A 21,478-nucleotide genomic window follows, 5' to 3' on the forward strand; every position below is an offset into this window, starting at 1 on the left:
CCTGGCATGGTTTTAGACCTTCAGGAATACATGTGCTCAAGGAAGTAAAAAATAATGTTCACTTAAATGCGAATTGATTCCTTCAATGCATTACACATGCACAGAAAACATTTCTTTTAACAACATGTGTAAAAAAACTTTTTTTTTCTAATTTACGCTGGTCAGCAGCCTTGTGCCCCTGCAGCCCAGCTTTGAATGTTTGAGACCTACATGTCTCTCAAAACAAACAAATGTGCGACGGTATTTAACGAAGTACTGAAGGTCGAAAACCCATGCCTGGCAGAAGCAAAGTGCCACAGCTTCCAGAGGGCCCGCTGTCTCATAAGCCTGATTTACAAAAAGCACACTGCAGCGCTTTTTTGAGGTCCTGGGACCCCTGCAATGAAATAGACTGCAGGGCACGTCTGAAACAAAGGTTGGGAATTAAAACAAACCATAAAATCAAAGTATTTCTAACAAAAAAAAGAAAGAGGCCTCCCCTTAGAGCACACGAAGATAACTGATGATGAGCAGATGCAAGTAAGTGATGACAGACTAGCTGAAACAGTGTCAGTACAGACTCCTTATACCTAACACCCCAAAACAGTTACCCAAATATTGTTCTTTGCAAACCAAAGCTAAATTCGTCATTTGAGCAGATGGAATATCTTCTCCAGGGTAGGTCATCATCGGGTACCCAAACTTCACCACGTGGTTCGAGTGGTGGGCCAAGGAGTAGCACGAACAACGCATAAGATGGACAATCTCCGGGCAACAGTAAGTTTCGCGAGCACTGCGATATCTAAAACTCCTAGATGCGGTTGCTGTATGTGCAAAGGCTCTTAACACGGATGCATCTAATGCCTTGCATTACAGCCAGAAAGGTATTTCGTTAATAACAAAATATTCAGCCTTCAGGCTCGAAATACAAACGCGAGATTGTCATTTACGGATATTGTTGATCATATTCAACCTATTTATGAACACGACGGTTATATATCAAATTTTGTTAAATATCCCTTTAAAATATTTTCCTACCACATAGCACAGACACTTGATTTTTTTGTCCAACCACCATCTACACTATACTCTGTTTTACCTTAGTCAGGGCGCAGCGCATGCTGCGAGCCATCAAAGCAAATCCAAAGCCGAGCGAGTGTCATGTGTCCTTAGAGAGTGGGCGCAGCGACATGTGTTATGTGCTATGTTCAAAGAGCACAATTGGCTCGGATTGCTCTTAGCATCCGCTGCATCCGGACATAGGGTGAAAAAGTAATACCATGCAGCAAATCCTACCAGGTGAGAAAGAAGGGCTTGATTTGTTTTCCTTATATGCACACCGTTAATGAACAGGGTAATCACCCATGCTAGTAGTTTTTTTTAACTAATCCATTCAATTGTGCTCAGTGCCAAGTTTCACGGCAATTCAACACAAAATATGAAGGCTGTATTTAAGCGTCACATCAGTAATGCAAATTTACACCTCTTCTTAAATGCAGCCATTCACAAATTTTTTTAAATGTCACTCATCACCAGACGGTCATTCACAATTTAAAATTAATGTACATAAGCATTTGCAATGACAGATGCCCTACAGCTCACTGTTAGATATCTCAAATTTAATTTACATAGTTTGCACCCACCTATCACATGAACTGAGTCGGCACCAATTCGGTCGCAATAGAAAGCTAGCTAGATTGGGACTTCCGCTAGCAGTCAATGAAGGCTAAATTGTAAAGCAGGTGTACCTTGTTTCTCCGGTTCTTTAACATCATCCATCCTTTCAACAGTCTGGTAGAAAATGTCCGGCTTTGTCTTGCCCTCCTCAGTTCAAGGACGGTCGCCAGGTTTTCTGAGGCAATTTAAAAAAGAAGCGTTGCTTGGCTTCAATGCTTGTGATGCGATGAAACTCATCAAAAGTCTGAAATAAAAATAGCTGACCTTTAGTCAACCAACAAATCGTAAACTATCCTGTAGAAAAGCAGGAGGCAAGAAAAAAAAGTTTTCCATTTTGTTATGAGAAACAGAATCGTAATTGCAAAGATGTCAGTGGGATAAAAAAAAAAAGACTCGTGGTGCTTGCTTTTGCCATGGGGGAAGTGCCATGGTGTTGTTATCAGTTTTCTGAAAGTAATTTGTTCCAAGCACATTTCATTATGCTTGCGATCACATTTAGTTTGCCCGTGCTTTGACAAATGCTGTTAATATTTACTTTAAAATAAACAAAGAAATAAAAACAAGTATGAAGTACCCCATTCTCCGCATAAGCCTACTAATTCTGAATGCGCAGTGTTTTGTTGGCCACTTTCAATCAGATGCATCTCAGCTTCACCAAATCTCGCTCAGCAGGAGGAACCTCCCAAAATATAAATGTATTTGCTCGGTTTTCTAGCCCTCCAAAAATATAACTAAAACGCAAGCATTTCCTTATGATGCTGCCATAAAAAAGGCAAGCAAGAACTGTCCTATGAAGAGAATTTTTTATTAAAGGCATGTTGAACTTGAATAATTTCCACTGAATTGAGCAACAAGGCAAGGACAGTGTGCTTGCTCTCTTGAAAACTTCCAACAGGTTGGCAGGGCAGTGCCATTTTAAACCTTAATTGTTATCATATTGGGTATGCTCTCAAATCCAGCCAGCTGTCGATCATAAAACTGGTGACCATGCTTTCTCCATATACTCATGTGCATGACGGCAGGGTCAGCTAATAAAATACTTGTCCAGAGAGCCCATAGTTTCTGCCAACCCGTAAGCTGAGCCCTTGGAAGGAAATTAATAGCAAAAAACGAACAACGGCTAATTTACTGCAAATATGCTGCAAAAGAAAACTGTAATACAACAAAGGGTAAAGTGCACCTGTTCTTTTTTTATATATATTCTGCATCATGAAGCCTTACGATGATCTCGCAGAAAACGGCCGGTCTTGGTATTCCCTCAGTCACCATGAGAACAGTTGGCAGGTTTTCTAAAAAAAATATTCATAAATCGCTCCTTTGCCGTGACGCCAGTACTAATACAAAAAGCACTGCAAAGATCTGCACGAAAAATTATTTTCACATCTTCAGTCTACTTGAAGATATTTGTAAACTGCTTTTTTTTAAAAGAAAAAAGTGGAAGCCGTTTACCACTCCCTGTAACGCCGAATTGGAGCGCAGCTCTTGAGGAGGAGGAGGGGAGGGTACTGGGGGCCACGTGTTCTCGGGGGGGGGGGGGGGGGGTCACGTGACCTCGGGGGTCACGTGCCCTCAGAGGTCACGTGACCTCGGGAGGGGGTCACGTGACTTCCCAGGTCACGTGACCCCCGGGTCACGTGACCAAAATTTTTCCGCTAGATTTAGCGGGGAAATTTTTTCCGCTAGATTTAGCGGGGAAATTTTTTCCGCTACATTTAGCGGGGAAATTTTTTCCGCTAGGATTTAGCGGGGAAAGTTTTCCGCTAGATTTAGCGGGAAAACTTTTTCCGCTAGATTTGACGGGGAAATTTTCCCGCTAGATTTAGCGGGGAAATTTTTTCCGCTAGATTTAGCGGGGAAATTTTTTCCGCTAGATTTAGCGGGGAAATTTTTCCGCTAGATTTAGCGGGGAAATTTTTTCCGCTAGATTTGACGGGGAAATTTTTCCGCTAGATTTAGCGGGGAAATTTTTTCCGCTAGATTTAGCGGGGAAATTTTTCCGCTAGATTTAGCGGGGAAATTTTTCCGCTAGATTTAGCGGGGAAATTTTTTCCGCTAGATTTGACGGGGAAATTTTTCCGCTAGATTTAGCGGGGAAATTTTTTCCGCTAGATTTAGCGGGGAAATTTTTTCCGCTAGATTTAGCGGGGAAATTTTTCCGCTAGATTTAGCGGGGAAATTTTTTCCGCTAGATTTAGCGGGGAAATTTACCCATAATGCACCGCGCGGTTACGCCGACGGCGACGGCGACGGCGACGGCGACGCCGCTCAAGCCGGGAACGGGCCCCTAAGAGCTGCGCTCTAAAAGCGAAAAAAATCATTACTTACTATACTTCGTTTCAGCTTCCATCCGAGCGCAGCCAAAGGCTGAGGGACGGTTCGCAACTTCGAGAAGAGCATTCTTACGCACCACAAAGAAGTCCGCAAAAGCTTTTTTTTTTTTAAATAACCGTCTTGTGCGTAAACATTGCACAATATTCCAGATGTGTACTGCTGAGAATGATTTTCAACTAAAATAATTATATATCTGAAGTTTATGTTTTTATTAATATATGTAAATGCACGTGGTTCGGTGAAAACACGTACATCCGCTGGCAACACGGCTGCAGCACTCGGTTTTTCTGTGTGATTTCGTTCCCGTAATGGCCGAATTATGTGCTTCGCTGCTTTCCCCACCGAGTCGCTTCAAGGCGTCCTTTCGCAAAGGCACGTTTGGGCGTCGTGATGAACGTGTACTTTCAAATTCGGCGGGAGACTCCGGCCGCGTCGTACCGCGAATGCGTTGTAAACAAGAAAAGCGTCTGGGGCCCGGGCCATTACAATTCACTGATACGCGGCAAAATCAAGACACCCCTTTATCTGCCTATCACATTGAACGCCGAGAAGCTAGTGGAAAGTACTGCGCCTCGAGCCCTGGTATATCCAGACAATACAAGGAAACATCAACGGCCGGGTCATCGGGCACCTTGCAATATGTACTTACATCTCGAAACTATGCCGAAGTGCCGAACAGGTGGAAAGCTCGGACACAGACGCCAGCGGCCAGCCTACGTACTGACATCCACTGTGACTCAATTTGAGAACGTGAAAGGGCTCTTTTTAAACTTGTAGCAGACGATACCGTTGATAGACCCGTAGCAGACGAAATACTCGGAGAGCGCGGGCGGCGCGGACGACCAGTGGCGCAGCGGAGTGATACAAAAGTGCAGGCGAGATCGCGTGACCTTTTGCCGGCGAGTGATTGGCTCCGGCCACACGTAGCTTTGGCTGCGCTCAGACGGAAGCTGAAACGAAGTATAGTTGTAACGAAATCCTAATTGATGTAAGGGGGATAAAAAAGGATTTCCCATCATCCTTCACCATGACAGGACTAATGGCACGTTTATGCCAGGACTAGAGCCGCAACCGCAAACCAGATCTGCGCGTTGGGGAACATTTTCCCCAACCGCGTCGCCGAACCAATGAGATCTCCCTGCGGTAGCTCTCATTCGCTAGCAGCGCGAATGCACAATAATGGGGGTGGTCGTGATCTTATCAGGGTACTTACTGCTCCTAAAAGCATGAGCAACATATTACCTGGTCTGTGAGTTTTAGGGCTGGATAGTCGTTTACAATGTTGGAGATGTACACTCTTTGCCAAAAAGTACTCTCCATGGCATCTTTCACCATCTTCATAAACGTAGCCGCTTCCTTCCTTTCTCTTCTCATTGCGTCCATGTGGCCGGCAATGAAATTTCAATCTTCAGTCGCGGGCGAGGATGCATGCAGCTTCAGAAAACTAGAAGGAACGAAGTAAACCAACCTTGAACATAGTAAAAACACTGCGAGATGGCGAAAAAGAAAGGACAGGCAGACAGTCTTAATTACTAGCACCAGCTCGTTTTCGCCCTATACTTCTGTTAATAAATCAACCTTTTCCATATGTCTGTTCTCCGTCTGTGGTCGAATATTTTTTCTACATCAAAAGTACTTTTCTGATGACATTCAAGAAAAAAAGGAGCCTAAAAGCCCCAAATCAATAGTTTAAGGAGCTCAATAATCAGAGATTACTCAGTTAGTTCAACACCTCCTAGATCGCAAGGCCTTAGTGTTGCTGGATTCTACCCCCTCTCATAGGTCATCGCAAGGCAGACTGGAAAAAGTGCTGCATTTGGAACTGGAACAGTGCAGCTGGAACACATATTCTCACCAACTGAACACGAGTTCTAGGCCAATGCTAACATAGCTTTGTCCACTATGTACCCTGCACTGAAATATGAAAATCGACAAAGAAAATCAAGTCGTAAGGTATTGGTATTTAGGAGCTGCTAGGCCAACTCAAACTTAAAGTGTCCTTTAAATGAAGCTTAGCAACCTTTTGTGTCGTGATGACAACTGTTCATGGCATGTGCAAATGTATTTTTACGTGACTTATTTGCGGCAGCTTCTGTTTCAAAATGACGATGCTATGTGGTATAACCCTATGCTTTGTGTAAAATACTGTTATAAAGCATAGTGTTTTTCATAACCAGAATTTATTAATGCGAAATCGAATAAGTCGAGACGAGAAAATGCACCCTAAAGGGCCCCTAAAAAAATTTAAACAACTTGTAAGGGACACAAGTGTCACAAAAAAAAAACGATTTTGCGCAAAAACATTTTTTTAGCAATATTGACGTCGCGAGATTAATTTTCCATTAATCCCATGACGTTACAGCATGGTAATACGCAATTTCCCCCTCAATAAGATTGTCATACCATTTCTCCACCTCAAGGCGGTGGCCAAGGCAATCCACCTCTCCTTCCCGCACCCGAAAGGCCGAGAGAAAACAAGTGGAAAGGACATGATTACCGACTAAATCGCTTCTCGCGCAATCACTATTTTAGCAGTGACCCAAGACCTGTTGTTTTTCTTTGTTTGTTGCATATTTAATATTGTTGACTTGTTACTATATTACTATATTTATGTTATGTATATGCCTCTCCCCCTCTGTAATGCCTTCGGGCCCTGAGGGTACTTTCAATAAATAAATACATAAATAAATAAATATTGCACTAAATATTTTTTATTCGCTTAAAATTTAGTTTTTCACACGCGTGTCCTAACCTGACTGTTTGAAAATGCTCAGAGCCCAAAGAAGGCAGAACTATCAAATAACAAGGATACAAAAAATAAAAAATAAACATTTTAAACGAAGATTACAAGAGCGGCTTTGAAGAGTACAAAACACATTTCGAAGCCACGAGCACAAGATAAGTTACACAGGGCGAAGCCAAACTCCGAAGTGAGGATCTCAAAAGCAAAAGTATTACAAGACAAAACACCTCCACGCTGGGCTCCATAGACAAGTGTATCGTTACAGCGTTTAAGTTCGATTTCAATTTGGTGATTCCCGACCATGGTTGAAACTATAAACCGTTACGCGGAGCCGACCAGCATCGGCCGAAACATAGAGGGCCGACAGACACTCGGACACTCCCAGAGAAAGTAAAAACATAAAATAATGCTTAACTAAACGCGCGCGTGCACAACTTCGCGGCACCGCTCAATATCGTGAACGCGTGCTCCTACAACGTCTCGTCGTCTTTGTTTTGTTCTTTTTACCACGGGGATTGCATTATTGCTTTAACTTCGTTCGCCGCAAGCCTACCTCAACTAAACCGGACTTGCCCAGGCGACTCTGATACGCCACAAATGAATTTGCGATCGCCGCTTCCAAACAGTCCGCACTACGCGCTGAAACCCCTCGCTCCTCTCGGGGAAACTTTAATATTGATCTAGAACGTGTTTATTTACGCAAACCGAGTACGACCATACCTTGCGCCTAAGAGCGTAAGGGCGAAACTTTACTCTCGAGGCGCGAACTCGCACCAGGCCTCATACGAAAGGCAACGGTTTCGTCAAGCTCGCATCGCCTTGGTCGCCGACTGAGGCGATATATGCGGAAAGACGCTTTCGATGAAGCGTCGCAAGGTTGGTCGATGAAACGAACACGGGAACTTTTCGATGAACCTAAGTCGCTTTAAAACGCTGCTCCGTCGACGAAACGATTTGCCGGTGTAACATCGTTTGTTTGATGAACTGATTGCCGCCGGGCATATTTTTGAAGTACTAGGCCTCGTTTGCACGCTAACATGGGCGAGTACGCGCCCGACCGCGTCAGAGAGCGAGCGCCTATCGTACAAGGTAACCCTGCGACACTATAAAGTACGTTCTGAAATGCCTATAACATTTCTGCTGCTCTACAAGTAGCCAAAGCAATCAAAACTCACCGTTCAATCGGTCGCCACTGCGACTGCATCCGACGAGGCTTCCATCGCACCGCCGCATGCCAACTGGGTGTGGGTCAACTGTCACCTCTAGTTCAAACTCGGGCGCGCGCGCGGCAGTTGGAGAGTAGTTAGCCTCGTTACCGGCGCCTCCGCGTCGCTCGGATTCCGTTCTCATGTTTTTCGCGGTCGGAAACATTCACTAAATATGCGCGTGTGGTCACAATTTCTAAATCCCGGGGCAAAAATCTTGTTTTCCCAAGGCTTCTTTCCAGAGTACTTACTCGAGTGATGCTTCGTCGACTTCATCGAAGGCTTGCGGCAGCCATTATTGACGAGCGGACTAAAGCATTCATTAGGAGATAACTCCAATGGGAACAACAAAATCCCCGCGGGACGAATCGCTCGAGTTACCGCTTCTGAATAGGGGGCGCTAGGTCGCGGGGATGAAAGATGGCGATTGGTCCCTTTGCGCACCCTTTTTTTTAAGAGTGAGGTTTCTAACACGATGCGGCGCACAAGCTGTCATTTGCCGAACCCAACCAAACCGCAAGAATTCCTTACTTCTTTGAAGAATCGCTTGTTGCCGATATACGTGTAGGACTTTTCGAACACTGATAGCTTTGGTGCACATCGAATAGGTTGTCGGGAGACATCCTAATAAGACCGCAGGGTTAGGCGACAGATCTTAGCAGGTAGAAGGAGCGAAGCTCGAACTTCAACTGAAAACAGGCAAACAAAGAAAAAAGCGGCTGCCAGGCGCTCCCTTCCGGATCTCGATGCTTATCAACGTGTAGCTCGCGCGCTGCTGCGGGTCACGTGACAGAGGTGACAAGAGAGGAGGGAGGGGGCCCGGTGAAGGCGCAGGCAAGTATTTGGCGCAGGACACTGGGACAGCCTCGCACTTTCTCCCTGCAGGCACGGCCACTCGATCCCTCGTGTTGGTGCGGCCTGCCGATGTTTTTCCGAAAACAAAAGAGCGCGCGTGAGAGGAGAACTTCTCCCATTTTCCGTGGGGGCGCTGCACATCGGTGAGCGGTCTTGTGAGCTGAAAGCTATACTCTGTTTCACCATATGCTGTACCGCAGGAAAGGCTGTAAGCGCGAGCTCCTTGCTCTGGGGCAGATCTCGGCGGCACAAGCTCTCGTGCAGTAAGGGCAGCTGTCAACGCTATGAGCTCGCGCTTCCGGCCTTCGCTGCGGTACAACATCAGGTGAAACGGAGTATAGAGAAGGCGCCCACCGCGCTCTTGCTCGGCTACCCAGATAAAATATCTGCCAGTCACTGGCTTCTCCGATACCGAGGCGCTGCCGCTGTTGCAGAAGGCAGCAAAACTCGCTTTCCCCCGTCTATGCACCGCTGTGCTCGGCGAAAATATCGTAGTGTTACTCTGCGCTCGCGTGTGTGGTTTGTGTTGGCATTTTGGAAGCTGCCGGAATTGTGAATGCGCGTTCTAGTTCTGAGTGCCAGACGGCGATGAAATGTCCCAACTCCACTAATGAAACAGGAAACCTGCAGTTGATGAAGTACAATGAAGTCTCTTCCGAACTTGAGTTCGCACCGGTGACTTACATGGCTGGCTACTTGGCCTTCGTTTGCGAACAAAAGGTGACCATTTTTATTTGTAGAAATTGCTGTAATTTCAAAGTAACTAGCCATTCAACCTAGCAAAGCAATAAGAATTTCTCAGTGAAAGCAAGGAAGGCTAATGTGTAGAACCCGCTAAACTTTGCAGGTGACGTGTCCTGAATGCAAGCGCATTAAGGGAAATGCATCACATGACGGAGCATATCAGTCCATGTTTAGCCTTGACCAAGGAGGACTCAGCTATCCACGACCTGAAGCTGTCTGGCTGTGCAAGCTCGTTTGCACCTTTGTCGAGAGAGCTCTACAGTCGGCAAAGACTCGTGGTTGTGGAAGGATTTGCAAGGTCCTCTCGAGCGCTGTGCTTCCACACCTTATGGACTGCCCGCTGATGTGGTGTGTTAACTGCCGAGACCCCTACCACAGCGAAGAGCTCTGCGAGCTCTTTCCCAGAAAACTCCTCAGACTTTTTGGCAAACTGGGCTGGTGACCTAAACAGCCCACTAGAGGATATATTGAGGCTTTCGCGGAACCCTCTTTCCCGAAAGGCACTCCGCTTGTGAACTATATCACTCTCTTGGTCTGTTTTTTGTGAACAATGAAGTTTATATTGCTGAAGTTATGCACGCGGAATCCGATTTTATATTATCCTTCACAGATGAATAAATGGCACAGCTCGCGCGTGCTCTAGCGTCGGTTAAAGCCGGAAATCATACGGCCTAGCTATATCCAACTATAACTCCTATATTAGAGTGGTAATAGAAACGAGGCAACAGTTACGGGAACAAGAAAACGACAATTCGCTCATACTGCCAGCAGAATGCACCTTTAACGCGCAGCCTGCAGCTGAGTGAGCTTTTCGCGGAAAGAATCATGTGCTTTTATTTTACACAGATATGTCACATCATTCATGCAATCTGGCACTCGTTTCAATTCAGACTTGCGGCTTCACAAAAAAAAAAAAAAATCTAAATAGCCACACCGGGCCGCGCCGGGCGTACTCCTCCTCTCTCACTATATTTCGTCTTACCTTAGCATGGACTAACCGCGAACGCTGTGCTAGCGCGAGCGGCTAGCCTTTACTGCCTTGACTGGAGCACTCGCTGCACGAGCGCTCATGCAGCCGCCGAGGCTTTCTTCGAAGCAACTATCTCGCGCTTTCAGCACGCGCGGCTAACAAGTACATACTAACGTGAAACAAAGTGCAGAGTTCCTCAATATGCTCCCCCGAAAGGAACTCTATCTCTCACCGATAACGAGCGCCACGGCTGGCGCTGCGGGGTAAAGTAGAACTATCGATCTCACCGGCGGAGTGAGGCATACGGCAGGCCGCTCCCAATGGGAGTCCTAATCTAGTGGCCGTGGTGCAGCCATTCCAGTAAGCGCTGTTTGTAGCGTCGTAAAGCAGGCGCGCGCATTTCAGCACGCTGAAACGCTGGAAATGGCGCCGGCCAAAAGCTCGGATTGCGCCCGAGCGAAGAAAGTACTCAGCGCGAGCTCGTAGTTTGACTACTGCAACGGCAGGCGTGCTCTCGCAATGCTCGGTGTTCTTGCAGCTGCGTGTTCCCGCGCTACCTTCGCTGCGTCATGAATTGAAGTGAAACGGAATCTAGAACTACATTCTTTCATGCGGTCGCGTCTTCTGCGAGAGAGATTCGAGCTGAATAAGTAAACTGAGGCAACAAAAAACGACAAAGTTTTAAAGTTCTGTCGAAATATCGGCTAACCAACGTCGCGCGTTGGCGTAAAAAAAATTAAAAAAGTAATGTGTTAGTTTTAGTTGCAGTGTAAGCGAACATCAGCGCCATTAAAATATAAATATGATTACTTGCATTACGCGGACGATCGGAAATTGAGGAACCGGCGCTCCCAGCCTTCCGGAAACACTGGCTGCAACCACGGCTGAAACAGGCGTGCCCATGCCGCCGATCTGTACGTTCAATATCAAACGGGCTCCGGAGAGTCGTCACCGGTCACCCGTCTGTGCAGCATGGTCACCAATTTGAGCAAACGTGCGACAACTTTGCCCAAACGAGTCGCCCATTTGCCCAGAAGAGCGACCGGTTTGCCACAGAAGTGATCTGTTTGTCCAATTAGGTGAACGTTATGCGGGGGACCCCTTTGAGCCACACGGGCGACCCCTTTGACAGACTGGTGACCGGTATGGCTAAACGGTTACCGGTATGGACCCGATTACTTTCATATAGGCGCCAAATGTTTTTTTTTTCAGTTGGGCGGACACAGTGTGGGGGTGTGGACACCGATTCGCCGTCGCGTTCTAAGTGAGAAACTCCTGCAGCGCTACCTCAGACCTCCCAAAGTGCTTCGTCGGCTCGGGGATCTGAGCTACGCGGTGATGCCCGACGGAAGACGGACTTCACGCCGCACTCCACGACCGGAAGTTGTTCACGTCGTGCGCCTCAAGCTGTGCTACGACCGATAGGACTGTGAACTGCGTTTTTGTTGTACGCGTGGTACAGACTTGGGAAGTAATCTTTTACCCGTAACGGATGACTTGCAATTAGTTACTTTTTAAACTAATTTTCTTTTTGCCACGTTAATTTTTTGCGCCAGTAATTTCCAATGTAATTTTGTTAAAAAAATGTTGGTAACGAATTACTTCGATTACGCGTTACTTTTTAAATATATGAACATAATACAGAAACTGGAGCAATACCAGTCTGGGACGAACCGTTCTACCAAAGCTCGAAAATTGGGGCTCGGGGCCATGTATTTTTGAGTACTTCAGGTGATGTGAGCGATCGAAAGCGTCGCTGTGTTCGGCCTTCCACGATTGGCGGAATGCTGACAATGACGTCACCAAAAGATTTCTCTCTGAATGAAATAAGAGGAATGAAAGAACTTCTATTTTGGTGGTGTTGGCAGCGTTGCTTTCAGAGCGCAAAGATTTGGAGCTTCCACCATGCTCCTTACGAACATTATCAAACTTGGTGTTCGCAAGGTAATGACGTCACTACTAGGAACCATGAGAGTGCTCCACTGAAACATCTCGCCGCTAATAGGGAGTATTCACTGGCGGCCATAGCTGTGTGCGCTATAGCACCTCTATTCTGGGAAAAGTGGCGCCATTCATGGTTGTGAAAATGCTCGAGACACGTGCCGCACGTCACTTCTGGGAATATCATGGCACATAAAATCTAGCTCAGAGGTGTGGTGTGTCGCCAATAGAGAGTTTTAGTAGATCATGTTTTCAGGCTACGCTAATCGTAGCGGGAGCTCGCGCTGCCACTTCGATGCATGCTCTGAAGCGCGCGCTCGTAGCGGTAACGGGCCTTTGAAAACGATCTACTAAAACTCCTATTATCTTCTCAAGGGCTGCACATTGCACAGGCGTCTTGAATCGACGCACATTGCGCTACTTTTAAAACATGAAAGAGCGTTAGTGTGCGCGACTGCTGAGCGCGTACTGACGGCGAGCTTTCACTGTTCTTCTCCAACGTGCATTCAGCGCCATCGAGATGGCCGGTCCCTTTTAATGTTAGCTCGCTCTGAGCAATAGCACCTAGAACATAAGGCCTCCGCGTTTCCTCGTCTAAACGTCATCACTAGTAGATCCCTTTAGCGCCCCCTAGGTAGCCCGGATGAGCACCATCGTCTACTCCAGTGGTTGTCAAAGGGGGGTCCGCGGACCCTAAGGGGTCCGCGAAGGCATTCTGGGGGTCCGCGGAGCCCTGCCTCATCTGTAAAGCCCGGCAATAAAAGTTGTATTTTCTTCCGACCGAGAAGGAATTTTTCCATTTACGGGCTAGTTTTCTCATCTGTATGTCAATAAGAGAAGTCTACTTCACACTAGCCCTTAGCTAAATCCATTTATAATGTCAATATTATATTCAACTTATACATTCCGCCTCCCCCCATCACGAAAGGGGTCCTCCATCATTCCGCTGGTCCACAAGGGGTCCGCGAAACATCAGTGGTTGAGAACCACTGGTCTACTCCATCGTCTGCTCCATGGCCTGCTCCATCGCGTGCTTCAGTGGTCGTGCTCAGAACAAGCTCACATTAATAGGCTGCTAAGACAGGCAATCCTGATGGTGTTGCATGCACGTTGCAAATTAACTGTGCTAGTCCGCTATCAGCTCTCGCTCAGCAGTCGCGCAGGCAGCTGTGGCCTCCAGTGAATGCAGCGTAGTTGTGACAAATACGATATAGCTTTGCCAAAACTGGAAACCCCTCCGAAGAGCCATGTCAGTGACGGTACCCGGAACCTCAGCGACATCAGCAGCTGGGCACAATCAAGAGAACCATCTACAATTTGACGCAGGAAATGCATGTCTCTTGCAATTCGTCTATTGCGCAGAGGCACTAGACCGAGGTCAGTGGGCAGGGAATGATAATTGTAGAATCGGTGGCGGCCAATATATCGGTCGTATACGATCCTTATAAACTTACGCCCTGAACGTTTTCAATAAGATTACTATACAATCCTCATACACACGAGATACTCAAGGTGCTCGCTATCGAGGAACACGCGGAAGATTGAGTCAGCACCTCATCTATCACCGTTCACAAAATTAAAGAAAATACCTATACTCCGTTCGCATCTAAGCCGAGACAAGAAGCTCCGCCTTCAGCGCGAGCTCGCTGACTTCCGCAGTGCTTTGGTTGCGCGTGCCTGGACGTTCCGACTTACGTTAGCAATGGGAGAAAGCTCGCACTAAATGCGGAGCTTTTAGTCTAAACTCAAGGGTGAACGGAGTACATGAAGTATCACGCCCCGAACAACCGCACGAGCTTGTGGCGGGTCAGTTAAAACAAATATTATTTAGGTATTTTCTGTAATTTTTCTGTAGAAATTTGTAAAATTATAATTATCAGGAGTAACCTTTATTAGGGCAATAGGTTTGTTGATCCAGTAAGTTTCTCGGTCTCTACTTTTACCTCTAAATAAAGAAGTAAACACGCACGGAAGAAGTCTTCACCAAAACAATGTTGGCAGTCAGCTGTGTGTCCCCTCCCGTCCTTTCTTTCTTCGTGTACAAGGACAATTCTAAAGTTCAAAGTGGTCTATTTACAAGGATACACTAACGCGCACAACTCTCAACTGGTGTTCGGTGCCATGTTTGTATGGAGGTCCTCACGTGTTAAAAACGATCGCAGGCCGGCAAGAGGTTTAATTTGTATGGCCTGGGCCGAACGAGGCCTATTCCACGTGGAGCAATGTAAACAAAAACCCGAGGACCAACGGACACAAAAAAGAGACGAAGACAAAAGGACCAACGAAAACAAATGTGACAAAGAGCAAAACACAATTATGCTCAATGCAAAAAAGAGGTTGTGTGTAACGTATCCCTGGGCATCTGGCAAGTGTTATAGTGGCCAATCCGGCCGATGTATCAACGACCACATACGAGAGCATGCTGCATCCTTAAGAAAATGAACTGCAGTGCGGCACCTTGCAGCTTTGTCGTGAATGCAAATGTGATGCAAGACTATTCGACCTCTTCATTCTGGGCCTACGTTGAGACCAACGCGGGCGAGAATCACTCGAAGCCCTAGCCATTGATGAGAAGACGGAATATTCGCTCAGTGTTCCTTCTTTTGTACGAGAACATACCACTGGAGAACATAAATTTTCGGAGCTTCGATATATCAACAATGCTAAGCTACTTCAGGCGAACAGCTTGGAGAAATGTTGATCAATAACGGTGAAGACGATGAGTAACTAGCAGAAAGAAAACAAAAGTCACTCTACCGTAGCAGAAAGGCAAATGAAAAAAAAATAAAGTAAACATCTCCAGTCCAGTGGTATTAATATAAATTTGTTTTGCCTGTGTTTCTTGTTCTATCCTGTTCAGCTGGCCACTTTCTAACACAAAATATGTAGACCTCAAACTGTGCTATAAAAGCTAACGACAGGCTAAACAACAAGCTATGCGACATTTACGGTACGTAACTCTGAAATAACGGAGGCGTGTACGTTCGGGAGTGAGATTGGCAGAGAACAAATTGTAGCAACAACCGTGCTCTCAGCTTAAACAGGGATCGGCGCTAAACCTCGAGAGTCACTACTTTTCGAAAGCAGGCACTGAGCTGGCGAAAGAGCGAATCCGCGAAGCAACGTCAGTAGAATAATGGGGTCCTTGTCAGCGAATCGTGCATGTGGGGAGTATGCTTTATGGAAAAGGAAGGCGCTTCGAGTTTTCTGAGATTAAGAGGTGTTTGACACAGAGTCTGGGGTAGAGACAGTGTGCGGCTCTAAACGGGCCACTCAGGGCGATAACAACGCAGCTTTTTATCTAGCACTCAAGTAAATTTGCTTGGATCTCGAGCGTTTCGTTATAGCTCTAAAGACTTTGCTCGCGAAGGCTACTTACATGACACCATAAGAGAGGATCTTTCTCAATGCGTTCTAGAACGTCTGTTTTAGAGGGTTTCCTTGTAAATGTCAAAATTGCGAAAAGGATCCGACATATAAACAGAATTGATTGTTACAAAACTGTGGATTTTTATTTACTCATGCAATATTTTTTTTTTATCTTTAAAATATCCTCCGTCTCATATGATATGTTTTCTGCAATGCTGAAAGCAGCCTTTATAAGCGTGGAAGTTTTTGTCTTGCAGTGCTACTGCCAATTATTTGTTTCCCCTCGATATTGTGGCGAAGGAAACGTAATAAATATGCTTCCCTGTTAAAAAAAACAATCGTCCAAACAAAATTAAAATTAAACGGGGCGAGGTCGGCTGAATAAAGAAGGAGGATTGTCGGGGTCATGCAGTTTTTGAACAAAAATTGCTGAGCAGAGCGTGGTGTGCACAGGCAGATTGCCGTGGTGGACGAACCAATCTGACGATGCCAGACAAGAATTTTGCTGCAACACGTTTTAGCTGTAAATATTCCAATAAAACTATCTAACAGGAAATCCATGACGCTCCAGTGAACTTTACAATTTTAGCAATCGTCAGACTGTGGTGATTGAAAATGGGTGGACGAATTTTGCGACGAATCTGTTCAGTACGCCTGGTGGAACATCGCCCTGAACGAAATTGAATGTAAATTGACATTTCGCCTTGTTTTAATCTCGAACTCCATTCGTAAACTTGTGTTTTACTCATATCAACGCTCTCTAGAACCGTATGTAGTATAACAGCCATTTCCGTCGCAATTTGTTATTCTACAGGGAAAAAAAAAACATTTTATTGGAGTACGTTTTAGTATTCGGTCTTTCCTGCGTGAGTTGAAACGTGGTGGCGCCAGTGTGCAAATATTCCCCACCACTTCTGTTTCTGAACTTTTTGGCGTGTTTCGCTGTATTTGTGAAATAAAATATGCACTCTATCTTTTCAAGATGGCCACTTATAGCATTGTACGACTTACTTCACTTCTGTGGAAAAAAAAAATCATGCCTCAAAATTATGGAAATGGTCGTGAATCGCAAGTGTGCCTGGGCTGCCAAATAGAAGGCGCCACTGAGTGTGTTGGAAAGCAAAAGAGGCGAATAAACCAGCTATCACGAAAGAGTGAGACGAGTTGAAAGAGACTGCAAACACAATCCAGTTAAGCTAAACACTGTGGTTCACAAAACCGCCGACTGCTACATTAATGGAGAGCGGTTCCTGGAAAACGCACTTAACGGAGGGAACTTGCTCTACCAGACACCAACCTCAAGGAGATAATTGCATTTACCTTCCGGTCCACTCTCGTGTATTGACTGACTCAAAAGGACTGTGAAGAACACTGCGTTGGTTCAACTCGCGCAATATCGCTCAACCTCTTTTTTAGTCTTGGTAAAATAATAGCTGAAACACTCTGTATAATAGACAGTGCGCATATCGCTCAGCTGCTCCAATACGGGAAAGGCTCGTTTTGTTGCCTCTAACATGTTCGATATTTAGCGCTAAAGACGCAGAACAATTTCACGCGTGCAAGAACCGTTTTAATCTTTATTTCATATTTTATTTCAGGCAAGTTTTTATAGTAACAACGCACAACATGTAGTCTAGAAAACAACTACGACGTTCACAGAGGGTACATAATAGCCCGGCTTGAGTGACGAAACATATTGATTTATAAACACTATAAACGCTACTTGCCATAAAATATGATCCAAACATCGATCTCAGTACTCATCCTATCTAAATGCAATCTCGCTTCTACCTTTGTGCCGTAGATATATTATATCGTTTGATCCAGGTAACCGGACTGCACGCATATTTTTACGCTCAATCTAAACTTTTTGAAACGGCAGACCTTTATGTCATAATAAATCTATCAACCGTTTAATCTCCTCAGCGTTCAGTATTATCATATTGCGGTAAACTGCGGCGATTACACTTAGATAAAGATAAAAAATAAACTCATCATGCATCGCTACAACGACAGACTGATGGGCTTCAACAAACATACTGGCAGGGCGCATAAACTTCGTAACTGAGATAGGGCGCGATATAAATCTAAAAAAGTTGTTCCGCGATTTTTTTTTTTCTTTCTAAGTTTTTGCTAATTTATTACTCAATATATCCTGTAGAAATGTCGTTTATTACTTTCCTCTCCCAGTCTGAGAATGCAAAAAACAGTTTTTTTTTTTTTACGCTCTATCATTTAGACTTTTTTGTCTTTTGACCATATTACCTCCTTTCTCACTCCGGGACTAAATTAAATTAAAATGAATTTAAATGCATTATTGTTTTGCTGTCTCTATATCGTTTCACTGCGGAGCTTTTCCAGGACGGGGAGAACTTTTCACGAAGGGCGACGATGGGGCAACTAAAGACGAAAGAGCGTTGGAGTCCGAGGTTGTGGCGCCATCAGCGAGTTGTGTCTGCAACTATGTGTTTTGCGCCATCTCTGATTTGTTTGATCTACTAACCCCGCTGCTCTCTTTTTGTCTCAAACTCTATACGTAGGTTTGTTAAACTTTCTTTTCTGGGGTACTGAGACATTTTTCATCTAGTAAAATATTATGACCTATTTTGCTTACGAAATCAGCACAGGTTTTTTAAAAGAAATTCGGACCGAAAATAAAAGCGGTTTGGTTACGGCTACCGTTCTGTTGAAGAAGTCGGTTTCGTATTGGGTTTTTGAGGTTGTGGTTTTCTTTTTTTTATTGCGGTTATCGGTTAAACCCTCCAACAAACCGTTTTTTTTTTCGAAATTTGGACTGATAAGATAGATATTGAAATGTTGCTCGGTCCCCTAAAATAATGTTCCTTTTTAACATTGAATGCTCTTTCTTTTTATTTAGGCCTAGAGACTTGATTCGTAATAAATGATAATGACAATATTAAATGATCCGGCGATTCGAGATAAATTCGGGCGTCTCGCAGTTACGAGAATTCTAAAATGGGTTTCTTTCAGCTGAATGGTGACGATGACTTTCTAGAAAAACAAAGGGCTGCACAAAATACCAAATTCTAGCAGCCCCGTCTTTCATAGGAAAAAAGTGAAAGCCGTTTACAACTCCCTATAACACCGAATTAGAGCGCAGCTCTTGAGGAGGAGGAGGGAAGGGTACTGGGGGGGTGAAGTGACCTCGGGGGGGGGGTCACTTCACTGGGGGGGAAAGTGACGATGACGATGCGGGCTCCGATGACGTCATCAGCGATGATGACGATGACGATGCGGATGTCGGTGACGTCATCAGTGACGTCACTGATGACGTCATCTGTGATGATGACGATGACGATGCGGATGCCGGTGACGTCATCCGTGACGTCACTGATGACGTCATCAGTGATGATGACGATGACGATGCGGATGCCGGTGACGTCATCAGTGACGATGACGTCATCGGGGAGGTCACGTGACCTCGGCGGGGGTCACGTGACCCTGAGGGTGGTCACGTGGCCTGGGGGTGTCACGTGACTTGGGGGGTCACGTGACCCCCCGAGGTCACGTGACTTTGGGGGTCACGTGACCTTGGGGTGACCTTAGGGGTCACGTGACCTTGGGATGACCTTGGGGGGCCACGTAACCTTGGGATTACCTTGGTTACGCCGACGGCGACGCCGACGCCGCTCAAGCCGGGAACGGGCCCCTAAGAGCTGCGCTCTAAAACTTCGTCTTCCATGTACTATTGATTTATTTCTATGCAAAGAAAATCCGCAGAAACAAATGTCATGTAGTCTTTTATAAAAGAAAAACAAATCCGTGAGTTTTTTAGAAGTAATATAGCAAATAGTGTGACGGGTGCGGGCTATGCGTGCGACGGCTATGCACAGAACATAGGCGCCCAAGCGCCACACACCGTGCTGGGCACGGAGTTCATGCCCTGTCCAATTGGTGGCACGTCAAGGAACTGTTGCTCACGGGGGACAATGCGATGGGACAGCAGAGCATGCGCCAGGCCGGACACGAGCAAGAAGAAGGAAGTTAGGACTCAAACGGTTGGAAAATAGCTCGTTGGAGTGAATTTATGTAGAAAAACCCCTAGACCCTAACACGTGGGGGCTCGTCCTAAGGAATTACGAGTCGACATGGAAGCCAACGGAAATGTAAGCGCGCCTTCCGGACAAACGACGCCAGACAATGTTGTTCAGGAACTCCTAGCCCTGACAAGCGGGTCCACAATGGGCCGCGAACGGATGGCTGTACAAGTACGGGACTTGCTCATGAACACACCGGTAGCATCTCCAGAAGATCGTGCTTGCCAGCAAGGATCCATGTCGTGGAAGTTCCTGAATTTATCACTTCCGAAATTCATCGGCTACGAAGATACGCAAACGCCTAAAGAATTCCTGGAGAAGCTAGCGATGTTTTGTTCGCTAACTGGGGTACCTCAGGACAAGCGCCTGCGCCAAGTGCTGCCCGCTGCACTCGAGGGAACTGCCAAGTTATGGTGGAAATTCACGGGGGGATTCGACAACTGGGAGTCTTTTGGCCAAGAGCTCCAGTCGGAGTTCGCTTCAGTGGACTACAAACATAGACTGAAAGAAGAGCTCGAGAGGCGAACCCAACACCCGCAAGAAAATCTGAAGCAATTCATTCACGTGATTGCAGAATTTTATGATCGCATTGGAGAGCCAGTGCCCGATTATGAAAAGGTGCAAAGAGTACGCAGACAAATGCATCCGAAGTTTCAAGATCTCTCGGAACACATGGTCTTCGCAAATCTCCAAGAAATGGCAAAAACGCCAGGATCTATCATGGAGCGCGCTTGGCATCGCCTCCGGTACGTTCCGCCACCAACGAATGGAGATCAGGCTGCCAAGGACCTGGCTTTCGTAGAACATCATGCCCCTTCCAACAAAGTTTCAGCAGTACACTGTACACAGAGTGCTGTAACCGCAACACCGGGTGCCCAACAAGAATGGCTTCTCCACCCGACAGCAGTACCTGGATCATACCGAGATCAGTCTGTACTGACAGCCCCGACATTAAACCCGTGGTCAACTCCGTGGTCCCCGCCTGTAGAGCCAGTACCCACGTGGCCACATTCCGCGGGGCGAGGATGCCAGCGCTGTGGCGGCGTCGGGCATGCCGCACGTCACTGCGCCACAGGAAGACCTCGTAACCAGCACCGGTGCTACAGATGTAACCTGACGGGCCACATACAAGCCAACTGTCCGGGAAACGGACAATCGTAGAGCTTGCCCCGGCCTATCTCTACGAAACCACGCTGCAAGTGGCAGCAACCGCCGGAGGGAAGGAGCCACTGCTCGAAGTCACCATCGGTGACCAGGTGTTTTACGCCCTCCTGGATACTGGGTCCAGCATTAGTCTTCTGGGAGATACAGCAATGGAAGCTGCCAATTCAACAGGGGTTTCAGCACGTGAAGCGACTTATTTCCTTCGGCTAGCCACAGGATGGTCACAAACAACCGCGTCTGTGAGATGCTGAGTACGTTGGTCTGGTGGGTCCCGCAAACAGCGCTTCCTGCACATCTCGCGATTGTGCCGAGACGATGCACTGGGCCGGGGCTTTCTTACGGCTACGGGAATCTCTGTTCATGTGGGCTTGGGTGGCTGGACAGTAGGAGTGGAAGGACAAGAGGTTGTTCGATTCGACAGGGTGCCACGAAAGAGCCTACT

The 21,478-nt window shown here is 46.3% G+C and overlaps 1 protein-coding gene across 1 annotated transcript in view; it reads left to right on the plus strand.

The window, feature by feature from the left end:
• LOC120839588 overlaps window positions 1-17,446 on the plus strand; it is a 117,774-nt gene extending 100,328 nt beyond the window's left edge. Inside the window, exon 2 of the mRNA XM_042289042.1 lies at window positions 17,413-17,446. Within this exon, the coding sequence (XP_042144976.1) occupies window positions 17,413-17,446 (34 nt within the window). The remainder of the gene's footprint in view (window positions 1-17,412) is intronic.
• The last annotated feature ends 4,032 nt before the right edge of the window (window positions 17,447-21,478 follow it).

Source organism: Ixodes scapularis, unplaced genomic scaffold (assembly GCF_016920785.2).
Source record: "Ixodes scapularis isolate PalLabHiFi unplaced genomic scaffold, ASM1692078v2 PGA_scaffold11__112_contigs__length_91849675, whole genome shotgun sequence".
Classification (NCBI taxonomy): domain Eukaryota; kingdom Metazoa; phylum Arthropoda; class Arachnida; order Ixodida; family Ixodidae; genus Ixodes; species Ixodes scapularis.